This window comes from Ctenopharyngodon idella, chromosome 23, assembly GCF_019924925.1.
Source record: "Ctenopharyngodon idella isolate HZGC_01 chromosome 23, HZGC01, whole genome shotgun sequence".
NCBI classification, from domain to species: Eukaryota; Metazoa; Chordata; class Actinopteri; order Cypriniformes; family Xenocyprididae; genus Ctenopharyngodon; species Ctenopharyngodon idella.
In genome coordinates, this window is record NC_067242.1 from 3,175,627 (window position 1) to 3,201,300 (window position 25,674).

Sequence of the window (25,674 nt, forward strand, 5' to 3'; positions counted from 1 at the left end):
TAAAAAAAAAAAAAAAAAAAGATATACTTTTTAACCACAAATGCTCGTCATGCACTGCTCTGTGATGCGCCACGCATTACGTTAAAAGGTCACGCGTGACGTAGGTAGAAAGTACTGCGGTAGGGCGGGAAAAAAAAACCTAATTTTCTCCTCAAATTTAAAATCGTCCGATATCATTGTTTTACCTTTTTTTGTAAAGGGCGTTTGGCTTAATCTTTGCACGTTCAGTTTGTACACGCTGATTACATCATGTGTGTGAAAAAAAAACAAATCATGCGTGTGGATCGCAGAGCAGTGCAAGACGAGCATTCGTGGTTAAAAAGTATATAAATTTTTATTTTTTTTAGAAAATGACCGATCATTTTGCTAGATAAGACCTTTATTCCTCGTCTGGGATTGTGTAGAGTCCTTTGAAGCTGCACTGAAACTGACATTTAACCCGTTGAACCCCAGTGAAGTCCACTATATGGAGAAAAATCCTGGAGTGTTTTCCTCAAAAACCATGAAGCTTAGAATCTTTACAAATCTTTTGTTTCGAATCAGTGGTTCAGAGCGTGTATCAAATTGTCAAAGTCACGCCCCCGAGTGGTGAACCATTGAAATTTCGAAACACTTATGATGTAATGAAGCCTTGTTTACTGAAATCACGTGACTTTGGCAGTTTGATACACGCTCCGAACCACTGATTCGAAACAAAAGATTCGTAAAGCTTCGAAGCTTCATGAAGCAGAGTTTTGAAATCGGCCATCACTAGATATTGTTGAATAAAGTCGTTATTTTGTTTTTCTGCCGCACAAATTTTTTTCTCGTTGCTTCATAACATTAAGGTTGAACCACTGTAGTCACATGAACTGTTTTAAATATGTCTTTAGTAACTTTCTGGGCACTGAAAGTGTTAATTATCTTGCTGTCAATGGGGGCCTCACTGAGCCATCGGATTTTATCAAAAATATCCTAATTTGTGTTCCAAAGATGAACGAATGTCTTACGGGTGTGGAACGACATGAGGGTGAGTAATTAATGACAGAATTTTCATTTTTGGGTGAACTAAGCCTTTAAGTACATGTCAGAGCCCATACTTCTTTACTTTAACTTGAGTAAAAAAGTGTAGTCTGTACTTCAATTTTTACCAGTCTTTTTATACATGAGTATCTGTACTTCTACTTGACTGAAGGATGTGTGTATTTTTGCCATCTCTGCAAAGTACTGTTTACAATTAGTAAACTCCTCCCACAGGAATTTCATCCACTTTAAATAACAAACTCAAATTACACACTTTCTGTACAGTAGTTTTTAACACATTTTTATTTATTTTTTTTAATTTATTTTTTTATATATAATCCTTTTCAGTCTGAATGCCACGTCTTCCATTTTAATTTATTTATTTAAAAACAGTGTCAAAATTGTCACAAATGTTGTTTGAGTTGGAGTTTCTTGTGCTCAAATCCCTGTGGAGGGGAGCAGCCAATTTTGCAAACCACATTCCTCCACATTCGTAACACTCCTTTAACCCAAGGGTTTTTAACCTTTACAGACTTTCTCAGTGCCACTTTATAGGAACTTTCATGAAAAAATATTAACACTATCACATACATTATAACATTAACAATAACTTACTATTACCACAATAATTACTATCACTAGTCATCATGAATTTGGAAGAATCATCACAAACTTATGGAGTCCTTGCAGCTCAAGTTATTTAATGTAAAATGGAAAATATCTCAAATTTGTATGCTAATCATATAATTTGTAATTAGTACATTTTAATAATAAAAAAAGAAAACAGAACCATTTTCACTAATGCTCTCGAACTTTCAAAGCCACACTACATACTGTATTTCTGCAACTTTTGCTGTCCCAGCCACATCTCATCCTTCCTGTCTGTCCTTTCATCCGCGCGCATCAAGTCATCACTCATTCAGAAATGAAGGCTGAGTTCGCACGCCTGCATGGGATGGGGGTGTGTCATCGGTCGTGATGTCAGAGCGCAAGGACTCTCATGATTGGCTCTAATTAGAATCTGCGGCAGCAAATAGACACGCGTCTTGCATGATTGGATTCAAAGTGGCTGGTGCCAAAAAGCGCAGAGGCGCAGGAGCTCCAGACGCGCGCTCTCACGCGGGAGGAGGACGCGGCGGTCCGCTAAGCTCAAAACACAGTCAGACAGACGAGCGGCACTTTTAGCTGGTTATCAAGAGCGTATTAGAAGAGTGTGAGACGGAATAGGGCGAAGCTGATATTCCCGGAGCGTTCCGCGTGCGCAACTGCAGCAGAGCAACTTCAGAAACATCAAGCAGAACAAGTTCTCCAAAATCTGAGCACCATGGCATCGGTCCCGAGCAGCCAAGTCAAATGCAAGTTCAAGAGGAGGAGGAGGAGAAGGTCCAAGCGAAAAGGTAAAGTTTCTTCCAGTCATTATTCGTTTTCTTAATAAACGCTTTCCCCCACTGAAGCCGAAACAACGGAGAGGTCGCGCGCACACTGGTTGGAATATGCAGCATTAAGTACCGAGCGTAACTGCGCAGTCTGGATGTCTGTACATGTGTTTGTGTCTGATGCGCGCGGTCGCATCAGCATCGTTCCTCTGTCAAGTTTGTGTAAACATATGACAGCTCGGTTCAGATGCGCACTGATTCACGCTCGCGAGAGGAAAGACTCGCTCTCACCGTTTATTTCTCTGTCTGTGCATCCAGTATTTACGGTCCTCATATCTGCCCTTGTCGTAACCTCAACTATAAGATTTGACCTCATTTACATGCTGCGATTGTAATGTTATTTGACCTTTTCAGTCTCTTGTGACGACTGCTGCGCATTAATAGAATTTTTGTAGTTTTTGAGAATTTATATAGAAACTATAACTATGACGAGGCACTGTTACCTTTAAGGAGTTATTTCTACTCAATCTGACCATTTAAAATGATTTTATGTGCTGCAACCTAATAACCTTCAGTCATATTAAATCATACATTTAGATGTTACCACATAAAGTGAATTTATTAGGTTATCTGACAAAACATTCTTCAGTTTAAACTGTAATTATATGTAAACTCACTGTAAAAAAAAAAAAAGCCTTTATGGATGTAAGAGAATTATTATTTCCATCCATAATCAATTTCTCAAAAATCAAGAGTTTAAACTCTACTTTCGTCATCATTAATTAAATTCAAAGTGGTTAAAAAGTGTAGGTTATACATTTGGTAACACTAATTGATTTGATTTTACTTTAAATTTTAGGCAGCAATTAAGCTGAAACTGAATTTTCAGATGGGTTCATATTGTTTACAGTGTGTAAAATTATAGCTACACAATATGTATGAAATTTCGTACAAAGTATGAGTAAATAAAAAGAAAAATGTGACACAAACGTCCAGCTACCAAGCTTTATATAGAGTTTATGTACAGTTACAGATACACCATTTGTCAGGTAGCAAAAGAAAAATGCACTTTATGTAGTAGCAACTAAATTTATTATTAACATGCCTGACTCAACTTGCCTACATGAGGTTACATGACTAAATGAAAGTCGTTCTTAAAGGTCAGATTGAATAGAAATAACACGTTTTCACTGTAAAAAAAAAAAAAGTTTTTTAATCTAAATTAAATTACCTGGTTTTATTCAAGTAAAAGAAAAATAATTTAAAATGACCAACTCCACCTGATTAGTTTACACCAACAAAAGTTATTTAAACTGTCAGATCATACAGAAATAGTTCCTGAAGGTAATAGTTCTGCTGAAGAATTGGCGTTTTGTAATGGCATTATTAGTATATTCTTTTTTAGCGTATTCTTAATAGCTCTAGTATAGTCTAGAATATACAAAAGTAATTAATTTAGTCTAGCAAAATGATTCGTATGCCATAAATCTATTAAGCATGGAAATACTCAAGTCTGCATGTATTACATGGCTCTTTTTAGAGTTAATAAATATAATAATAATAATGCTAGATTTTAGAATAATTTTCTGTTTTTCATACAAGCATTTTTAGGGAAATTAGTTGCACTAGCTCTATTTCCATTATCAACTCTGAAATTTCATCAGAACGTAATGAGACCAGCAGTGTAATGTGATTGAATGACGGCAGGCACACTTGCTTCTCATGTTACTTTGGTGGCTGGTAACAAATGAAGGTGTGTGTGTGATGGCGGTCAGGTTCAGAAACCCCTCTGCCTTTGCTGTGACAGGTTTGCGTGGTGCGTTTCACCCCATCACCGCTTATCGTGTGACCCGAGAGGCTCACGGGGCCGTGGGCTGGATGGGCTGATAGCGCGGTATTGATCAGTCACGTTACTCGCGGTCAGTTTTTGCCTTTAACTAGCAAATGGACATGGATTTACCTTGAGTTTAATAACATCTGCGTTGCATCTTGAAATTTGCAAAACCCACACTGTAAAAAAGAATTGTTGGTTTAACTTAAAAAAGTAAGTTACCTGGTTGCCTTAATTTTGAGTTCATTGGAGTTAATACAATGAAGGCGGTTGGTTTAATAAACAGAAACTCAAAATATTTTGTTATCTGAACCATATTAATTATTGAAGTTGATTTGACAAAAGAAAAAATGTTGTGATAACAAATCATGAAAATGTTTTTTTTTTTATAGTAAGCAAGAGCAAGAGTTGTAAATAAATCATTATTATTTCTAAATTGAAATAGTGAATAGTTATTAGGTAGTATGCGATGAAGGAATTGTTCCTGGTTTTGCTTTCGAGGACGTTTTGATGGAATTATTCCTGTGGCCTGCAGTGTTCAGTCATTCCATGAAGTAGCATTAGCGTTGTGCAATACACACACTGATGTCTGTGGACAACTGCGGTCTGACCTGTAACCCAGAGTATTAATAGCCCAAGCAATTGTGGGAACGTAGACAATAGTTGTAGTGTAACACCGAGGCAAATATATTTACATAATGGAAATGGCAGAATTGGTCACACAACATTAAGCATTGCATATAAACATTAGAGGAGAGCATAAGAGTGTGTGCGTGCACTTATGTGTGTTTGAATGGCTAATTTATCAGCTGAGCTAATGGGAAGTGATGGTACTGGACAGAAGGAAAACTAGGAAAACATGCTAGAAAGTGTGCATCCTGGTCAGCGGCGGAAGGCTTATAACAGGTTGATTATTCAGACCAATCACCATTTCTTTTTTGTGTGTTTATCTTTTTCATCATCATTATCATTATAATGAAAGATTTTCATTTCCGCTGGGACAATACACTTTACTCGGGGGAATTCAGACACAATTAATCACATAAAACCAGATAACGTCAGCAGATTGTTTTAACTTCTCTCATCTAATCTCTCATAATGGAGATGAAAACATAATACAGTTTCTCGTTCTAATGAACACTCATTTTTCTGAAAGCCGAAACAATTCATTTTATTGTCTTCCTGGCAAAAGGGCGACGTTCCTGGATTATATCGACATAGTCTAATCCTCAGCAAATGCTTCAGATTATTACAGAATGTCCAGTGCATTAAAACCAATGTGTATTCAAACGCACGTAAGAAGATTTAGCTCCTGATGTCGTTTTGTTTGCGCGCCATTGTAGCGTAGCGGTAATGTTAGCAGAGGTTACTGAGGTAACACACATGCAAACAATAGAGATTAATCCTTCAAACTGGGGCAGTTGCCATCAAGTATGTACTTTATTTTTAACCTTACGTACTTGGTACTTGAATCCTTTTGAACGAGAAAGTGTGTGTTGAGGAATTGCTTAGATGTTAACCTGCTTACCTCAAAGTTATCAGCAAACATGACAGATGCAAACCACAGCATATGTGAGGTTTTAAATAATACAGTATTAGAGAAGCCAATGCCTTGGTGTAGTAGAACTACTTTTAGCTCTGAACTTGTTAAAGGTTAGTCATTGCTGAAGTGTGCGGCTGCCCCGCTGTGGCTCGTAGCGGAGGGGTTCGTTTTGTTAGTTGGTTCCGGTGTGAATTAACCACAGCCCAGTTACTTAACCCCTGAATCTCTTGCGAAATGAGTGTAGTAAAACCTCACCTACCTTCACAAAGGATAGTGTGCTTTCTGTGAAGGATGTCCTTGTGAAAAAGAAGTGCGCTTAATTGTATTGAATGTGCACTAGCAGTGTACTTAAGAAAAACTGTACTTGAAGATATAATAATGAAATAAAAGGCCATTTTGGTGATTCAGAAAGTACACTTTCATGGCTGTTCCTTTATATCTTTACATCTTTAACAAAGTGCAATTTGTAATAATGTCAAATGTTTTAAAATACACTTTTAATTATGTTTTAATAATCTTTTCTTATTACTTATTTTGATTTGTTGACTAACATTTTAAAGCACATACTAAAATACTTGATTATAATTTTAACTGTAGTGTGTTATCTGACAAGTTTATTTTAAATGTACTAATTTGCAACTTTATCATTGAAAAGGTGGAATTACAAATATATTTAAATGATATTAGGCCTGTTTAATGATTAATCATGATTAATCACATCCAAAATAAAAGTTTGTGTTTACATAATATATGTATGTGTACTATGCATATTTATTTTATATTTATAAACATATACACGTGTGTGTGTGTGTGTGTGTGTGTGTATATATATATATATATATATATATATATATATATATATATATATATATATATATATATATATATATATATATATATATATATATATAAAGAAATATTAACATGTATATATTTATATATAATTTAAAATATATAAAAATATTTAATGATTTTTATATTTTCTCAAATATATACATGTATATGTATGTGTTTATAAATACAAATAAATATGCACAATACACACACACATATATATTACATAAACTTTTATTCTGGATGCGATTAATCGTTTAACAGCCCTAGATGAAATACAAGTTTCAGTATAAATTACATAGTATATGCCACACATGATATATTTTAGTTTACCATAAATGCTTGTCAGTACATTCAGCAGTAGAATTGAACCATATGTCGTAGACAATATAAGTAATTATGAAATTACATATGAAGATGAACTTTAGTCCTTCTTAAGCAGGTAAAAAAAAGCACTCTAGAGTTCAGCTAATTGCATTTATTATAAATTTATACTATAATACGCTTTCATTTAATTGCAATTAACATACTATTGAGTGTCTGAAAACATTACAGTTCACACTTATTTGCACAGTATATTCTTTTAAAGTATTATTTCCATAATAAGTACTTTTTTTTTTTCTTTTTTTTTTTTTTTTTTTTCTCTCAAAGGTAGTGTGCTTTCTCTGACAGAGTAACTGAATGAAAGCTAAAATCATGTGTTTTGTTTAGTTTATTGGAATGCATAAAATGCTACAGTTTGTAATCCAACATGTCTATGAATGTATCTGCTTTTACTGTGTAATACTGTATTTCTAACAGTGTGTCCTGATGTGTGTGAATGTTGACAGACATGGTGTCAAATTGGTGCAGTAATTGCCACTCGCATCTTGAGCTGCAGACGGTCGAGCGGTTGTGGCGATACGGTCAGAGGGCAGTAACGCGGCCAGCGGAGAGTCAAACCGGTCTCCATTGTGACACATATTCCCTGTAGGCCAGTTCAGAAAGTAGTTATGTAGCCTTTCTCACTGTCACTCTGTCTTTTCGTTGGCATTGCTCATTGTTTATGTGTTCCGTATGAATTTTGTTCTTGATCTGTCTGAATTTTGGGAACACAAATGCAACTGTCCATCTGATTCTGTACCTTGTTCTCTAATTCAAGGCAATGCAAGGTGTGGTTACACTTTATTTTAAGGTGTCCTTGTTACAGTGTAATTACACATTAAGTACTGGGTAATAATAATTAACTACATGTAGTTACAGTAGTCATAACCTAGTAAGTACATGTAATGTGTAACAAGGACACTAAAATAAAGTGTTATTTAATTAAACTGTCTAGAGCAATTAATGACAACATGTTTACACTGTTTTAGCCTATTTAAGCCTTTATTTTTATATTATATTCTACTATATATACAGAAAAAAAATATTCTCTTCGTGGCCGATATGATTTGATTGAGGATGAAGATTTAGCGTGGGCATAATCCAGACATCCCGAATCGGTTGCACCGGAAAAGGAAACACATTTAGCCGTAATCAGATGTAAACATAATTTTTGTCCCGAGTCTACTTCATTACACTCTCCTCTTTGTGTGCGCTGGTGATAAGAAATTTTTTGGTGAACGCCGGTATAACACCGCTAGCATTTATGAAGTTAATGAAGGTCGTCACCAGCGGCAACCAGAGACCTGTGTGACGGCAGCGTTTCAATTCACAGACACTTCCCTGATTAAGCGTGAAATATTCTGTGGTTTAGGACACGGCGTCCTCCACAGTGCGTTTGGCTGGGGAGGGGAAAGAAAAAAAAAAGATATTAACACTGAACGGTTTCGGCTTCCTCCAGAGGGACTGTCGATAAAATGACCGAAAGAAAGAAATAGCACAACTTTACAAATTAGCATAATTAGTAATTATCTCTTAATAGGCCCTCTTGGCTTTTGAGACTTGCTTCTTGAATTTCTGCTTAAAGTTCATGGAGTGAGAATAAAAATACAAATTTTATGCGGAAATGTCTCAATACCACACATGAGCTGTTGAGATAACCGTCTAATTGAGGTGAGGCCGTGTCAGAAACATTCATGGGACAGGAAGAACAATCTAGAGCTTCATTATTAAAAAAATCAGGTCCCACTTTATATTAGGTGGCCTTAACTACCATGTACTTGCATCAAAAAATAAGTACAATGTACTTATTGTGTTCATATTGTATAGCAAAACACTTTTGCTGCTATTGAGGTGGATACAGGTAAGGTTAGGGACAGGATTGGTGGTATGGGTAGGTTTAAGGGTGGATTAAGGTGCAAGTAAAGGATCAACAGTGTAATTATAAATGTAATTACAGAAATTAATTACAGATGTAATTACATGCAGCTGTTTTTAAAATATAAGTACAATGTAAAACATGTATGTACACAATAAGTGCATTGTGTCAAATGATTAATTTAAATGTAAGTACATAGTAGTTAAGGCCACTTAATATAAAGTGGGACCAAAAAATCATTATTCAACAATTGATGTTGATGTTATGTGGCCAACATATTAATTTACGCCATTTTATTCTTAATAAGATTACAATTTAAATGAAATTAGGTTCATATTATTTCATGATAACAAATAAACGTACTTTTTGATAAAGGTGAAAAGCTATTTTTAACCATTCAGTCTGTGGTATTACATCCAAACCACCATTTGTGATGACCTTTGACCCTTAAACATCATTTTGTGTAGCTTCTTTTTTTATATACAGTACCATTCAAAAGTTTGTGGTAAGATTAAAAAAAAAATTAAATAAATAAATAATAATAATAATAATAATAATAATAATAAAGAAATTAATACTTTTATTTAGCAAGAATACATTAAATTGATAAAGTGAAAAGTTTGCATTGTTACAAAAAATATCTTACAAATTAATGCTGTTCTTTTGAACTTTTTATTCATCAAGGAATGTATGAAAATAAAACGTATCATGGTTTCCAAAAAAAAAAAAAAAAAAAGTTACAATGTAGATTGATAATAATAAGAAATAGAGTAATAGATGCTGAAATTCAGCTTTGCCATCACAGGAATAAATTATATTTTAAATATATTAAAATAGAAAACAGTTATTTCAATTTGCAATATTATTTCACAATTGTATGTGTTTTAGATCAAATAAATGCAGCCTTGGTTGAGCATAAGCTTTCAAAAGCATTAAAAAAATTAAAAATATTGGCGCAACATGCGATAAAAGGTATCTTTTCTATGTTAATCAGAGTTTTTGTCCTAACTAGCCGCGACGGCGACACGCGATGATTCTATTTTAGAAACGGTTTCTATTTTTGTAGCGACGTCGCAGCTGGAACAACACAAAGTATGACAATAAAAATCTCAGGTACTGTTTATATGCTTTATTTAATGTTAAAATCGTCTAATGTGAGTTTGAATATTATTTTGTGTGTCTTTTATAGCCGTACTGAAAGCAACAATGGACAATTCACCTCAGATCTTCAAAATAAATAAATGGAAACAAAAATGTTTAAACGGTCAACTCATTGTGAACAGACAAGTGTATTCTATGACAAAGATTGTTTCAGTAACTCAGTATGTATTTTCAATAATGTTAAAAAGGTGTAATATTCACAAATTTGATTATGTACTTATCCATTTCATTGCGAGTGCCGGGAGATTGTCGAGAGAGCCTGCCCACGCGCTCTTCTGATTGGCGCGTCGTGTTGCGTCTGGTGTGGACAGACAAATTGTTTGTCGCTGGAATCTTATCACTTTGTGTCTGGTTAGGACACGGTGTTAGTTCTAAATGTGTAACTCTTTCAGAATGCATGATTCTATTCTCGTTTAGAAGTAAAAAGAAACATCCTTTCCTTTGATTGACTAATTCATGCATCAGGTGGTTTATTATTGTTATTTCATCACTACAGTATAGCTCAGTTTATTAATCATACTCTTGTCCTTCATATTAAAGTGAAACATATTGATAATCAAAGTACACAAACATATTACTGGCATGCGCTGCTCTGCCGGCCCACTCGTGATTGTGCTGCGAGCAGTTATCAGATGATCAGAGTAATAATATTACAGGCTATGAGAGCTGACAGCACAAGCACATCTCCATAAATACCTCCTGCCTGGAAAACGAGCACCGCGCTGCTATGTGGGCCACAAATCAATTAACAATGCCCACGAGCGAGAACTACTGACACAAAGACTTCTAATACTGTGAAATCAGTAGCTTTGCAATAATAATATTAATTCTAATGCTGAAACTTTTTATTATGTTTATTATTAATGTTATTATGCATGCACTTGATTTTTTTCTTTTTTTTTTATATATATTGTTTTGTTACAGGACCCTGGTTTTACATTGCACATGAAGTGGCGACCCAACACAGTACTAAAATTGTTTATCGTACAAAAAAGTTCTTATTGTTTATATGCCAAATAACAACATTACATAGTGAAAATGCTTACTAAATGTGACTTTTGATGGTTTATTGCTTTCAACAGCCAATAATTCACCACACAAAACACATTGTGTTCTGCACAAACCATGCTGCAAATAAACCCCTATTTAATGCAGTGTAGGCTGTGTTTTCTTTTGCTTTTTGTAGATTTGTTCATGTTTCTGAGGACGGGAGCATGTCATACTGGCATCTGCCTTATTTGGATAGCTGCTACCCACTGACAGATGATTTTGCTCTGAAATATTGTAGATTTTTGGTTTGATGCACAGCTTTTGATATCAGTAACAGAAGATATTGAAAGCATTTTCTTGTCCCTTGTAAACATTTTAATTTCTTCCAACAAACTACTACTATGTGGCTAGTAGCACTTTATTATTTGCATTTAGCAATCACGTCAATGTGTCTGTGGGCTTTAGCATATCATTAACGGTGAACTAGCAGGGGAGTCTCGAGAGAAGCCAGGTTATCCTGGTAAATTTTTCTGTTGATATGAAAAATTGTGTGGATTTAGCAATATAGCGGGTGTATGATGTGCATTACGATGTTATGATAAGCTATATGCCTTTCTCCACCGATGTTCTGAGAATTTGTAAGGATACTGATTGTTAGGAGGCAGCTGTCTGACTCTGACATGGCAAACAGGAATATGGTTTGAGTAACATTAGCCAAACATTAGCTGTTTGATAATGTAGTCAAGCAAAAGGATAATCATATTAATTACCATTATGTGTCCGATGTTGTAAAGAGCGATAACATTGTGCAGCGTTTACCTCAGTAAGTTGAGCGAGTGGATCTCTGAGCTGTGTGAGTGAGTGGAGGCGGGGCTAACTTGCATATTCATTGATCCGCATATACTAAGGTGAGGATGTAGAGTTACATTCAAGCTATTTTAATGCGTGAAGAATTTTTTCACAGGAAAAACGTTTAAATATGTCATTTTGGTGATTAAAGAGTTTTAAGGGATAAAATGATTGACTACAGGGGGACTTTAAGAGTTTAAAGTGGTCCTATTATGCCCTTTTTCAAAGTCTTGATTTTGTTTTTGTGATGCACTAGAATAGGTTTTTATGCTTGATTGTTCAAAAAAACGCATTATTTCTCACATATTTTACATTTTTTTGCAGCACCTTTCTTCTCAGTCTGTCTCAAACGCTCTGTTTAGTTCCTGTTTTTATGAAGCCCCTCCTTCCAAAATACGAAATGTGTTCTGATTGGTTAGCTGGCCCAGTGTGTTGTGATTGGCGAATGGCTTAGAGCGTATTCCTGAAATGTCACGCCCCTTACCATCAGGTGTAAATATAAATGATGGTGTCAATTTGACCATATCAATTTGAGCCCGATTCAGACCCTGAGAATGTTTGTGATCGTGAGAGTGGTAAGTTCCTAAGGATTGGGGAACAGTCTTACAAAAGTGAGAGCTCTTTAGCTAAACACTACATCAACACTGTAATGCCCTTTGTTTACATCGTAGCGTGGTTACTGTTAAATAAACACACAACAACAAATAATAAAACATACTTGCACGTCATGATCCATAAACAACTGATTGTCTCGACAAATTGGGGACTGCTCCATCTTTCAGGAGAAGCTTTTGTGTATAGGCGGCATTGGTTCTGGAAGCTGTCCTTTGTAAAATGTGCAGCACACAGGTAAACGTTGGGGTTATAATGTTCAGGAACAGTGTTAAAATAAATTTTATCCACTGTTTTTTAAGTTCGTCCACCTTAGGAAGGCCAAACATAAGGGGTTTTGGAAACGTAAAAAAAAAAAACAGCTTTTATTCGACATGGCGACATTGAGAGAATCAACCAGGCCATGCCCCCTTTTTTGCATATTACGTGGGCAGGGATTATTTAAATGAGTGACTTCACAAGATCCGGAAGAAGCGCGTTGTAGACCCAATGAGCCGTTTGTTGTAGTTCTTAAAAAAAACGTTTTCTGATAAAGGGTTAGTTCACCCAAAAATGAAAATTCTGTCATTAAAACACTGCTTCATGAAGCTTCGAAGCTTTTGTTTCGAATCAGTGGTTCGGAGCGCGTATTAAACTGCCAAAGTCACGCCCCCCAGTGGTGAACCACTGAAATTCCGAAACACTTATGAGGTAAAGAAGCCTCGTTTACTGAAATCACGTGACTTTAGCAGTTTGATGCACGCTCTGAACCACTGATTCAAAACAAAAGATTCGTAAAGCTTCAAAGCTTCATGAAGCGGTGTTTTGAAATTGCCCATCACTAGATATTGTTTGATAAATTTGTTATTTTGGCGCACAAAAAGTATTCTCGTCGCTTCATAACATTAAGGTTGAACCACTGTAGTCACATGAACTGTTTTAAAAATGTCTTTAGTAGCTTTCTGGGCATTGAAAGTGTTAATTGTCTTTCTGGCAATGCAGGCCTCACTGAGCCATCGGATTTTATCAAAAATATCTTAATTTGTGTTCCGAAGATGAATGAAATTCTTATGGGTGTGGAACGACATGAGGGTGAGTAATTAATGACAGAATTTTCATTTTTGGGTGAACTAACCCTTCAAAGTGAATATCTCCCTTTGGAGTGGACTTTGTAGCCTTGCAGATCTTTTTTATGCTCAAACAGCAACATTAGATATAAAAATATTAGTATTACACCTTACACACGCCTATCGTTTTGCTTCAGAAGACACCAATTCATCCACTGGGGTCATGTGAATTACCGTCACGAACGCGGTGTGTGGTTTTAAAATATTTAACTGGCATTATGTGAACTCACAGAGATGGACTATTTTCATAAAAAATCTTTGTTGGTGTTTATCTGAAGAAATAAAGTCGGGTACATCGGGAAAAGCATGAGGGTGAGTAAATAATGAGAGAATTTTCATTTTTGTGTGAACTATCCATTTAAGCTTGTCAGGATATGCTTTTAATGTGTTTGAATGATTTTACAGATTTAGATGATCTATTCAGTCAACCATTCCAGTAGAATGAAATATTTATGTTCAAAATATAGATCAGTGTGGATTTAGATTATAATAATTGTCAGCTTTATTTTTGTGAACCTCACATGAGAGCAGTAATCCATGAATCTCAGTAACAACATTCCCCATAAAACGCTTATTTAGCACTTAAGCACAGTGACCACATCCCTGCTTGTGCATATGTCTGTCTTGGTTGTGGTATTATTTAGATATGATTATTGCGACAGGCCTGAGTGAATGCAATATGAGAGATTTGCTTTGTCTTTGATAGCAGCAGTGAAAATATATGACGCTATTTCATATTCATCATTCCACTCGCCGCCGCCTTTAAATAACGTTTCCCTTCCTCATAGCCTCCAGTAAAGCTGCCTTCATCCATCGATTTCAGCGTGCTTTAGGGGCCACGTGCCGAGACCGGGCTTATCTAGCAAATCCTTTAAAAGGTGTTTAAAAAACCTTGGTGTGCATTAGCTTTGTCTATTCTAATTCTTCTTTCTTGCACTCGCTCTATTTTTTTTTCTTCCATTTTATTTTTTTATCTTTGTGATATTCCTTCTTCCTCACATTACTGTGTGTTAGGCCTGTTAGTTTCCAGGCAGGTCCGATTTGAACAGCTTTCTGGTTGTATTTGTATTCAAACACTGTATGTTCGAATTACTCATCTATTTCGTGTGATAGCCCAGAGTGTATTTGGTTTTCACACAGAGTGAGACACTCTGACACTCTCTCGGGGTGAGATTTGCTCTCTTGTTGTTTGCGTACCGGCTGCCAGGAGTTAGGAAGGACGGCTTTTATGTACTAGAGAGCAACACTTTCTTTTGTTGTGTGCTTTCCATGGTTGAATTACCTGGTTTTCTCCAAAGCTGTGTCTGGTCAGCCGATGGAGGTTGATGGATACGCCGAACCCCAGGCGACATGTGATATCAGGCTTATAGGACCGAGAGGATGTGTTGCCATAGAGAGAGAGATTGTGCCTGTGCTGGTGTTTTTAGGTACTGTAGATTTTTTTTTTTTTTTTTGCTTCGGTAATATCCAAGCATACACAAAATGTATTAAATTTCTCAAAGAGAAAGTGCAGTAACTTAGGTGCAGCTGATAAAAGAAGTGAAAATAAGCAATGCCTTCTGTAAAAAGTAAAAAAAAAAAATAATAAAATAACCTGTAAATTTTCTCCATCTCAATTATCACCTTCTCAGGTAAATGTCTTTTTTTAACCTGGCTTTTTGGGGTGGCACTAGCAGGTTTTAGCTAATTAATTTTAAATTAGCATATACAAATTAAAAACAAGGAAGCTTGAAAATGTGCTGGATTCTGTGTTTTTAAATTCTAAGACAATGGGTCTCATTTACTAACCTTGCATACGTATGAATTTGTGTGTGAAATCTGCATACAAACATTTTCACAAACAAATCGTGATTCACAAAATCATGAAGTTTCATACATTTATTTATTTTTTTTTCTAAACTTGTAAAAAAAAAAATGTAGGAACAACTGATACTGAATCCCACACATGACACGCAAGGGGAAAAAAGTAAATTGTGCGCACATTTTACTATTCCGTTCCCTCGATTGGCTAAATCATGCGCATGATTTACTGATTCATTCACTCGAATTTCTTTCTTTCTTTCTTTCTTTCTTTCTTTCTTTTTACAACAACAAACAAAAAATAAATAAATAAATAAAATATAAAAATACACTAAATGCGTTACCACATACAGAAGAAAAAACAATATCTAAGAATAATCATCAAATTTTAAATAAAAAAAAATTAACTATTTTGTTCCCTCGATTTGCTAAATCATGCGCACGATTTACTGATTCGTTCACTCGATTTATTAAAACGTGCACACGATTTACTATTTCGTTCTCACGATTTGCTAAATCGTGCGCACAATTTACTGATTGTACTGATTTCATTCTCTCGATTTAATGATTCATTCCCTTGACTTATAAATCGCGTGCACGATTTAGAAAATCGAGGGAACGAATTATTAAATTGTGCGCAAGATTTATAAATCGAGGGAATGAATTAGTAAATCCTGCGCATGATTTAGCCTACTATTTTTTTTTTCTTTTTTTTTTTGTAATTATTAGTAAATAAGAGCCATTATTTTGTCTCTTTAAAACACACTTTCTCAAGGACATTTCCTAATGGGCTTTTTTTCATGTTTAGCTAACTTTTTTTTTTTTTTTTTCCCAATTTTGTCCACACATGCACACGCACACACACACACAAACAAACAAACAAGTAGGCCTATCATCTCTGACCACCTCTCAAGGAAATTCAATGGCTGTCCAATCATCAAAAGATGAGTTCTCTATCAAGTGCAGGTGAAAAGAATACTTCATAACACTGGTTTTGTGCGTACATGTGTGTATGCGAGAGAGAGAGACGGAGGAAAGCAGTGATGGTGTTTGCTGTTGAGTCTATAAATAAGGCTGGCAATCCTTCTCTCTGCCCACAGCTGAAAGAGGGTCATTGTCCTATTCTCACTAAAGTGATGGAGGTTCATTTTAATTTGAATGGACCGTCAGAACAAGAAGAGTCTTGAATGTGTCGCCCACATGCGCGCGCATATCAGCGCATGACGATACACATGTGCACGCACACATACAGGCTCTGTAGAGATGCCTTGCTGTACACTGTCTGCATAGGCAGATTCTTAACTTTATTGGAATCTTATAAGTGACATTTTTGGAAACTCTTGGCCTCTGTTTTGCTTCTCGACAAATTTCAATAGTATTAGCATGTTGCTAAGCTAAAAACAGTACGCACAGTAATTGTGTGCTTTGAATTAGCTTAGCAACATGCTAAAAATAAAAAAAACAGTGTTCACATTGTCATGGAAAATATCTATTTCTTTAATATATAGAATTTTATTTCTGGGCCTGGAAATGGAAATGAACAATTCTATAGTGACTATAGCTCTGAAATATTCATCAGCTACTCTTTGTGAGTGCAGTCTTTTTAAAATTATTTTTTTAAAAACTGTTTTCCAGTAGTTTGTTTATTAGTGGATTCATGAAAGTTCATTAGTCAAACAGTGTGTGAATCCTGCAGACAGACAAATTTACATAAAGATTATGTTATGTTGGAATTAATGTGATGGTAAGAAAATCCCTATTTACTAAAATTATGATCAGATGCATGATAAATAGCGTTTTTCTTTCAGAATTAATCACAACAAATGAAAAAGCTAAATTGACAACATTTAAAATAATTCAAGCTTGTTTCAATGCATTCTGGGATTGCTTTTATGTATGAAACATGCAATGCTGCCTTAGATTTTGAATCTTACAACAGTGGTTCTTCTTAAAAATACACTACTTATGTTTTTCTTTAAGACTCATATTTTTAAAAAGGAGACCCAATACAGTGCCAACATAGTTTATTGTGCAAAAGAAAACATAAATATCATGTACGTGCCTATGATGCTTTTAAATGTACCCTACTTATATTTTGGAACAGAGTTTTTCTCAATCATACACACACAATGAGATACAAACACTCTCTCTTTCTCTATAAAACTCACCAAACACAAACACTCCTGCAAAATCGAGACAGGGCAGTGTGATGAACTCTCGGCAGTGGAAGCTATTATCTTGTTGTCACCTGTTCCTGCAATTCTTCCTGCCTGCCACTCTCAGCTTGAGTTTAAAAACTATTGAGAGGCCAGGAGAGAGAAAGAGCGAGAGAGACTGCTGTGTGGAGCACTTTGTACAGCAAGGTAGCACTTAACTTTCTGCTCTGTAATATGTACTTAACTGAGTAAATTTTGAGTCAAAGTCAAGAATGGAATAAAGAGCAAGTTCTGAACAGCAGTGTGTGTATGTTAGCAGGAGGGTGGTTGGAAATGGTGTATCGTCTAGTAATGGGCTATAGTAAATCAAATGGTGGCCAGCAATGATGAAGTGACTTTACTACCATGATTCTGTATTGAATTTGAGGCCCTGGTAAGTTGACCGCACTGGATTTGAGAAGTGCGTCGCATGTAATACATGGGTCGCCATTGAGAGTGTATGGACCAAGCAGCCGCAGCGCACAAAAGGACCGCAGCGGGGCTGTCCACCCGTCGGCCTGCATCCATACACCTATCTGGGCTTAGCTTAGGATGAATGGCCACAGAGTATCAGAGGGTGAGCGAGACAGCGAGAGAAATGGGAGACGGGGCTTGCTGCCAGATGGGGCTTATAATGTTGCTAATCTGTGTCTGCTTGTTTGTGCGAGTGTCTCGGAGAAAAACTTCTGACAGGAACACAATTCACTCCTGTGGCTGGATCACATTGATAACGATTCAAGCTTCATTTTGCGGCTTCTTATCAAGAGCCCGAATCTGGGTGATTAGCGGCTACATAAATATCCGTTTCACCCTTTTTGCTTGCTTAGTGGTTTTGCTTATTTTTCCCAAGTTCAACTTTATGGCATGTTTTTAAAAAAATGAGGACAGTCTTTGTTTGGTTAATTTGCAAATGGCAGAGCTAGTGGTTAGCATACAAATCCAAGGTGCATCACAATTCACATAATTATGCATTATTCTCTGCCATTTTGTAGTAGAAATAGTGCGAGTTGTGTGTCCCCAGAATGTGTCTGTGAAGTTTCAGTTAAAATACCAAATTTGCCCCTATTTGGGAGTGAACAAAAAACGTTTTTGTGTGTGTCCCTTTAAATGCAAATGAGCTGCTGCTCCCGGCAACTTTCCAAAAGAAGGCGGAGCTTTAACAGCTCGTGCTTCGGTTGCTCAACAACAACAAAGCTGGAGAATCTCACGCAGCCAAAATGAGGATTGTCAGTAACGGTGTTCAGCCTTACATTGTTCAAACCGGAGTCGACACTGATGGAGAGACTTTTAGAATGAAACTGGATGTTTCTGAATGGTTAATGGATAAATTTATGTAGTTGCTGTGGAGTTGATTCAACTCATCGACTAGCATGTGCCGTCATGTTAATCTTTTGTGCAAATCCAGCGTTGAATTGACCCTCATTTGTGAAGCAGAACATGACGGCATGTCAACAACACTCTACTACAACAACTCTTCCTCTTCTCTAAAGCAGCCCAACATGGCCTCACCCCCTTTGTTGTGTGTTCTTGGGGGCGGGGTTTATGTAAATGTTGGGGTTTGTGATGTCACCAACCCAGGAAGAAGCTCGTTGTAGTCCCTACCAGCCATTTGTTGCAGTCTTTAAAAAGCGATTTCTGTAAAAGAAAATATCTCTCTTTGCATTGAACTTTAAGCATCGTAACTTTGCAGATGTTGTTTATGCTCAAACAGAAACATTACACACTAACTAAAGTTAAATAAGTGAAATCATAATCAAGGACCCCTTTATTTAACCAAAAAATTAAATGCGGAATGTTGGACACTTTATGCACTCAACTGTCGCAGCTTTCCTTATGTTGCGGAGGAGGAGGATATTTTTTTTTTTTTTTTTTTTTTTCAATGATAGCAATTACATTTTAACCTAATTAATGGCCTTAAATGCTGATTAATAATCCAATTGAGTACATCAGTGTAAAAAAACTAAAAACTAAAATGAAGATAATTTAAAGACATTAAGTAATTGTGGCAGATACAATTTGGTGAGGCTCATTTCCTGGTTGTAGCAGATGAGATACACTGACTGCAGGTGGTATTTGAAGTTTGAACTGTTCAGATAGTAGGAAAATCCCTTTTTACAGAATTTACATGCAGAAAAGGGGACATGATAAATTGCATTAATTTATTTCACACACACATATACACACACACAAAGGCAAAAATGTCACAATATTGTGGAAGTAGCACAACTGAATGTCTGAACATTAGAAACGTCAAATTGTGAGATTTTTAGGAAACTGATAGTTTTGATGTGCTGTATTGCTGTGTGTTTCAGAGGTGGGCAGAGTGAAGGTGTTAGGTTGATCCCCTACAGAAGATGGATTCTGCTCTGGTGTGTGGGTCATGATCTATTACACACGCAGGGCTAATCGCTCTCACTATAATTCCACTCTCTTGCTTCTCTCTCTCTTCTTGCCTCTTTGCAGCTCTCTTCCTCTGACACCGCAATACCACACAGGCCCGAAGGTCAGGATTACTGAGAAATTGTGGGAAATGAGAAATCTTGGTTTCAGGGTACTTACTGAGAATATGAAATGTGCAAATTTACAATAATTTATAAACAAGTCTGTCTTTTTGATTGTTTTATCCCTCCTTTTGTCTCGAGAATTTGCACCCACCCTGTGATCCTTGGTTCAAATTTGAAGTTATAGAACTCTGGGGCAGATGAAGTCAGTATGGATACACTTTATACAACAATTTGTTTTAGTGCTACAGGTGGTTAGGGAAGTTCTGATTTTGTTGCCATATAGTTTTATTTAGAAGAAAAAAAACATCCAAGGAACTTTTTAACCTGGAAGTGCCTTTTGCCCTATTGTACTTTCTATCAGTTGTTGTATTTTAAGTATTTTAATGTCAGATTGATTAATAGCTTTAAACAGTTTTTTTTATTATATATAGTGTGCTCAAAAGGCCAAAGGTGAAAGGACATAACTACAAAGACTTCTTTCCAAAACTGCAATAGGACAAGTCTCTCAGAATTAGCTTCTGAGGTTGTCAGTTTTAGCCATCCAATCATGGGGTCCTCCGATGCGGATCATTTGGAGATCACCAATCAGTCCTCAGCGGACCACCGGTGTGGTCTGAATTCAGAGCAATCTTCAGGAAACTATCAGGGGACCTGTGGACTGGCCCATTGTAAAAGGGCTGAAATGCAATATCATTAGGTTTGGGACTCCAGAGCCGAGGAGCCAATGGAATAGATTTATTGTCTAATTTTCACTCATTAGAGTTCCATAATGAACACCCTGTTCACCACACAGAAGAATTTCACTCCATGATTGAAGACATCCTGTCTGGCCCGGCTTGTCTATACCTACAAATTCCTCCAGCTCTCACTCCACGGGCCAGCAAAAGATTGCAATTTGATCCTTTATTGGCAATCCACAGGGGCTAGCGGCCAGCCGTCGAAATGCCCATTATCGCCTCCTAAGCAGGTGTTGCGATGTATTGCACCTTTATCACAATGCAGATTTGTGGCAAGTTGGGCAATCCATTTTTCAATTTGGTCTCCTGCCTGAGATAAATGAACAGATGTCCATTGATTTTCTTCCCACTGCAGTCACACGCCTTGTTTACACCTGACAGCCACGACTTTATAGCTGAGTGATTATTTGAAGTAACACGCATTATAATTAGCCATTTTTAATTAGTCTGACAATTGGCAGGCCATTTACCGAGGCTCTAATTGTACACGTCCCTAGCATCTCTTCTTTCGTTAACCTCCAGTGAAGTGAGTCAGCTGAATTGCTCTGCAATGCTCAAGCTAAATCAATGCGACCCTCCACCCTTGCCAAGGGCCTCTCACCACTTATCACACGGCTCTTTAGAGGGAGCGCCTTTTTTTTTTTTTTTTTTACACACACACTCTTTTATCGACTTGCCCTGAGCGCCAACACTCTTTAGTGGAAAAAAAACATCCATTTCAACTTAATTTGATAGTAGTTATAGTTGCCGCACATTACTACAATTGTTGCTCATAAGGCCTACATGTCTTTCCGCGATTAAACATATCACTTCGAGCTAAAGTGCAACAACTTTTTCTTCCAGGACTCAATGCAGACTGGATCGCGTTTCAACATTTGAAATCCCCCATAGTAGTGTTCTGTTCAGCAGTTATTTTTGTCTCCTTCTGAAACAACATGCAAAGTCCCCAAGCACTTGTCATCTCTTTGTGTCTCCGATTCTATTTGACAAGATCACAAAGCCCAGAGCGTCTTCACAGGATTCTGTTCACCAGCTGGTTATTTAGCTATAAATATACACATATAAAACAAGACTTGCTTGGTACCATCTTGTACTAATGAATGGAGTCAAGTGGCGCGCAGCAGCTATGCCCTCAAATGCACGCTGTCACCAGCGATTTAATTGAGCCTCTGAAAATGGTCCTATTGTCTTAGTGTCAGCATCCCATCAGCCCTCAGTAATGTGCAGCTCTTACTGTCGGTGGAGCTCTGGCAGCTATGACATAGGGCATACAAGCTCTGGTAGGGGGCTAGGAAAGGTGGAGAACCTTCATCAAACTCTTCAGGTGGCATAGGAGGAGAAACTGCAAAAGAGCGAGCCACGAAATGGGACATGCAGTGAGGCTTTATCAGGAGAGCCAGGAAAGTGGAGCAGTAACATTCGGTTGGGGTCGGTGATGAGAGAGCACAAATGTAAGCGAGGATGAGAAAATGATGGATGGGGAACTGGGGACACTTGTCGCAGGGAGGTGGGCGGCACGCTATGATAGAGGGACAGCTGTGACGTACTCCATACAAGGGTCAGTGGGCCTGGTCTTCCCGAGCCAATTCGCTAAAGACCAGCGGTCTACATTGGAAAGGACATGCTCCGCAGGTGCAGAAGAAAGATGGATTCCTAGAGTACAGATAGAAGGGGAAGGAAAAAGGGGTTAAGCGCTGGGGTGACTGGCTGTCCCAGTTTAGAAAAAGACAGGATGATGGATGGAGTCTGAAGGTGGAGAGGTAAAAGGAGGTTGTGAAGACAGGTGATAGCACGTTAAAGGAAGGCCTTGCCGTGAAGGCCAGCGAGTTGAGCTGGAGAGTTGCTTGGGTTAAGTGCAATTCACTTGTTTGTGTCAAGCGTCTACAGAAAGGCAGCGCTCTTAGGCACAAGGCGGAGAGAATGAGAAGGCTTAGAGCAGTGAGGAGACACGGGAGAGTAGATCTCAAGCTCCATTGAGCACAATTACAAGGAAATGACAGGAGGATTGGGACAACAAAGAGGGCCGAGAGGTGCTGTTATTTGACAGAGCGATCCAGAGGGTGGAAGTTAGAAGGTTAAGGCCTTTCTGTGTGTTGCCTCTCTCCTTTTGTTCTTCTTGTGGCCGCAGCCAGTTAGACAGTGGTGGAGACAGGAGCCCGGGAGTGATGGGATTAAGTTTGGCTCGTTTGAGGCAAATTGGCAGTTTCAGGGAGCCAGAGGAGAAAAGGAGGGGAGCTGGCGTGCAGGGAATGTCAGTGATTATTATGGGGTGGGCACAAGTTGCTGCTGCCTTGCTGTGAAGGGGCTGTGAAGCGCGGCTCTGCCTCTGCTCAGCTTGAAGATGACAAGCACACAGTCTCTGCAGTCTGGTAGTGCGCTCATCACAAAGCCTCCCCTGCTTCTCTGGCATCACGCCTTCTAACTGTCCCTCACAATGCTCCGAATGTGTGTCAGAACAAAGACACCAATGAACTCTCAGATCTTCATCTCTCTAACCTAGCATCTCTCTTTAAAAGATCGACCTACTGTTGACTCGCCTTCATTCTTAAGTTCGAGATGGATGAGCAATTCAAATTGATGTGTAATTGGGCCCCAATACAATTCCAAAAAACCTCAAAGCAAATGCTTTATTATTAATTCAACACTACATTTGAGGCATTTCAGCAACTCTCCCGAGGTGGGAATTCCCTGGCCATGAAAGTGAAGTCATCTAGAAGAGAAGAGCATTTGATATCTGGAAAACTGATGTTCTCTGATATGTCGGCCCCTCGTTTCTGATGCTTTCTATCAGTCTAAAACCTGATTCTAAGAACTACATGTTGGAAAAAAGGGTCATTAAAAGAAAAACATTTGTGCTGGGCCTGTAGTGAGGGAGAAAAAGCGTTTGGCAGAATTGGTGACAACTGAAAGTGGGACAGTTGCACAGCTGTGGTGCATTGTCGAGGGACGCTTACATTGGTGCCACTGTATCTCATTGTCACAGAGAGTAGAAAAAAGTCACGACAGGCAGACCCTGTTGCAGGTTGTCTGTTTTTGCCTGATGAGTGTTTCTGTGATTTGGGAGCTTGGGATGGAGATAAAGGCAATGGGGAGAAGGAGGAGACACAAAAGGAGAAATCTTGATAATTTATTGGTAAATTACAGTTAAATTGGGACTGGAGCTTTAAGATTAAAAAAAGGACGTAAACACACCATGAAAGTAGTCCACATACCTCCAGAAGACTTTTATCTGCAGAAGTCATATGATAAGTGTGACTTTGTGTAAGGAATAGCATAAACTTTATGTTGTTATTCTCTGATAATCTTCACCTCCAGTAATGTTAAACATGAACTTGCCAAAGCGGATTTCAAGATTTTCAGTTCATATTGACTTTTGGTCTGTTCATCACACAGCGCTTGGTCTTATGATTCAGATGACTTCTCATAAATTTGGGCTGTTTTCATGATACTGTTATGGTGCATTTGTGTCCTTTTTGTGTCTCCATTTATTGTAATTGTGAGGAAAAAAGAGTGAACAGTGCAGCCCTAACAATTTCTTCTTATGTGTTAAGCCCAAAGTATACTTCACTTTTTACACGTACAGTGCACATGACGCGAAATTCGTCATCAGAAGAGTATGTGCTTGTAGCTGTATGTACTTTGTACGTGCAGGTCACATATGCGCTTTTTATTATTTTGCAGTAATTAGTTTATCCACAAGGTGGCAGCCGTGCTCTGCAGGCGTCGATTCACAAGGTAGCTGAAGAAAACCTGCACAAACATAACAGAACGGAACGCATGCAAGCTACAGCGACAATGAAGGCCTATGTAGACAACAGACTGTGCGAAGAGGTTAGAAAGTACCCTCATTTGTACAACTCTAGCATGAAAGAATACAAATATATTTACATGGGTTGTAATTCGTGGCGAGAGATTGCTCAAAACTGTGCATACATCAAACGCCTGTGTATGCGTACGAGTCAATTGAAGTATGATTTGCAAGGCGTAAAAAAACTAATTATACCCAGGGCTTTACACAGTAATGCGAGTTTGGAACAACATGAGGGTAAGTAAATAATGACAGAAATGTCATTTTTTGGGTGAACTATCCTTTTAACCCGAGTTGCTTCAAGGAAATTGTCCATATAATACTTTATACAGGCTTATCTTGATAGTCTACAAGCATCTTTTCTGGACTGAGGTGAGTAATGCTGTCTATAGTATTAGTTGATGTGTTTTAGTGTAATAGTCGGTTAAGCTCAGTTGAAGATTATTGTCAGGACCTGTGTTAACTTATTGCTTATAAAAGCATTGTTTTACACAACACTATTATTCACTTCTGATACGTTCACGTTTATTGCTAGGTTTTAGTAGGAGACCCTTGTGATGGACTGAAAGCTGTATATTTTCCTGTTTCAGAAATGTAACTGCGGATTGGGGGTAAATAGCTCATCCCATTGACCTTTAATATTCTGTAGTATAATTCACCCCAAAAGACCTTTTGTTTAGTAATTACTGCTTCCAGAGATAATAAAATGCCTCTACACCTTTCCACCATCTTCTGTTCAAATAGATCAAGTGAGTTTATAGCCTTGGTTTGGTGTTTATCCCTTCTTTCATGTCATATAAATTAAAGCCGTGTTACTGAGGTTGATTCTCGCAGGCAGTTGGCACTAGAGAGCCATGAAGTGAATGATGGTGTCAGTGAATTGCATTGACTCTGTGCCTGAATATATGGGACAGCTAAGGTGATGACAGATAAACGGGGCCCGGGAGAGAGCGCAGAGAGCCACTCCAGATTCCCATCTCCACGTATTTCACTCTAAATTATTGTTCTCCTCTACCACAGAGGGCCCTCTTGTCTACTTGAAAACCTTGCTGTCAGGTTACTACAGATGCATGTTATGCTTGCACAA

At 37.5% G+C, this 25,674-nt stretch overlaps 1 protein-coding gene across 1 annotated transcript in view; it reads left to right on the plus strand.

The window, feature by feature from the left end:
• Nucleotides 1-216: 216 nt before the first annotated feature.
• adarb2 (adenosine deaminase RNA specific B2 (inactive)) overlaps nucleotides 217-25,674 on the plus strand; it is a 209,755-nt gene continuing 184,297 nt past the window's right edge. Inside the window, exon 1 of the mRNA XM_051881743.1 lies at nucleotides 217-2,399. Coding sequence (XP_051737703.1) covers nucleotides 2,327-2,399 — 73 coding nt within the window. The 5' untranslated portion in view covers nucleotides 217-2,326. The remainder of the gene's footprint in view (nucleotides 2,400-25,674) is intronic.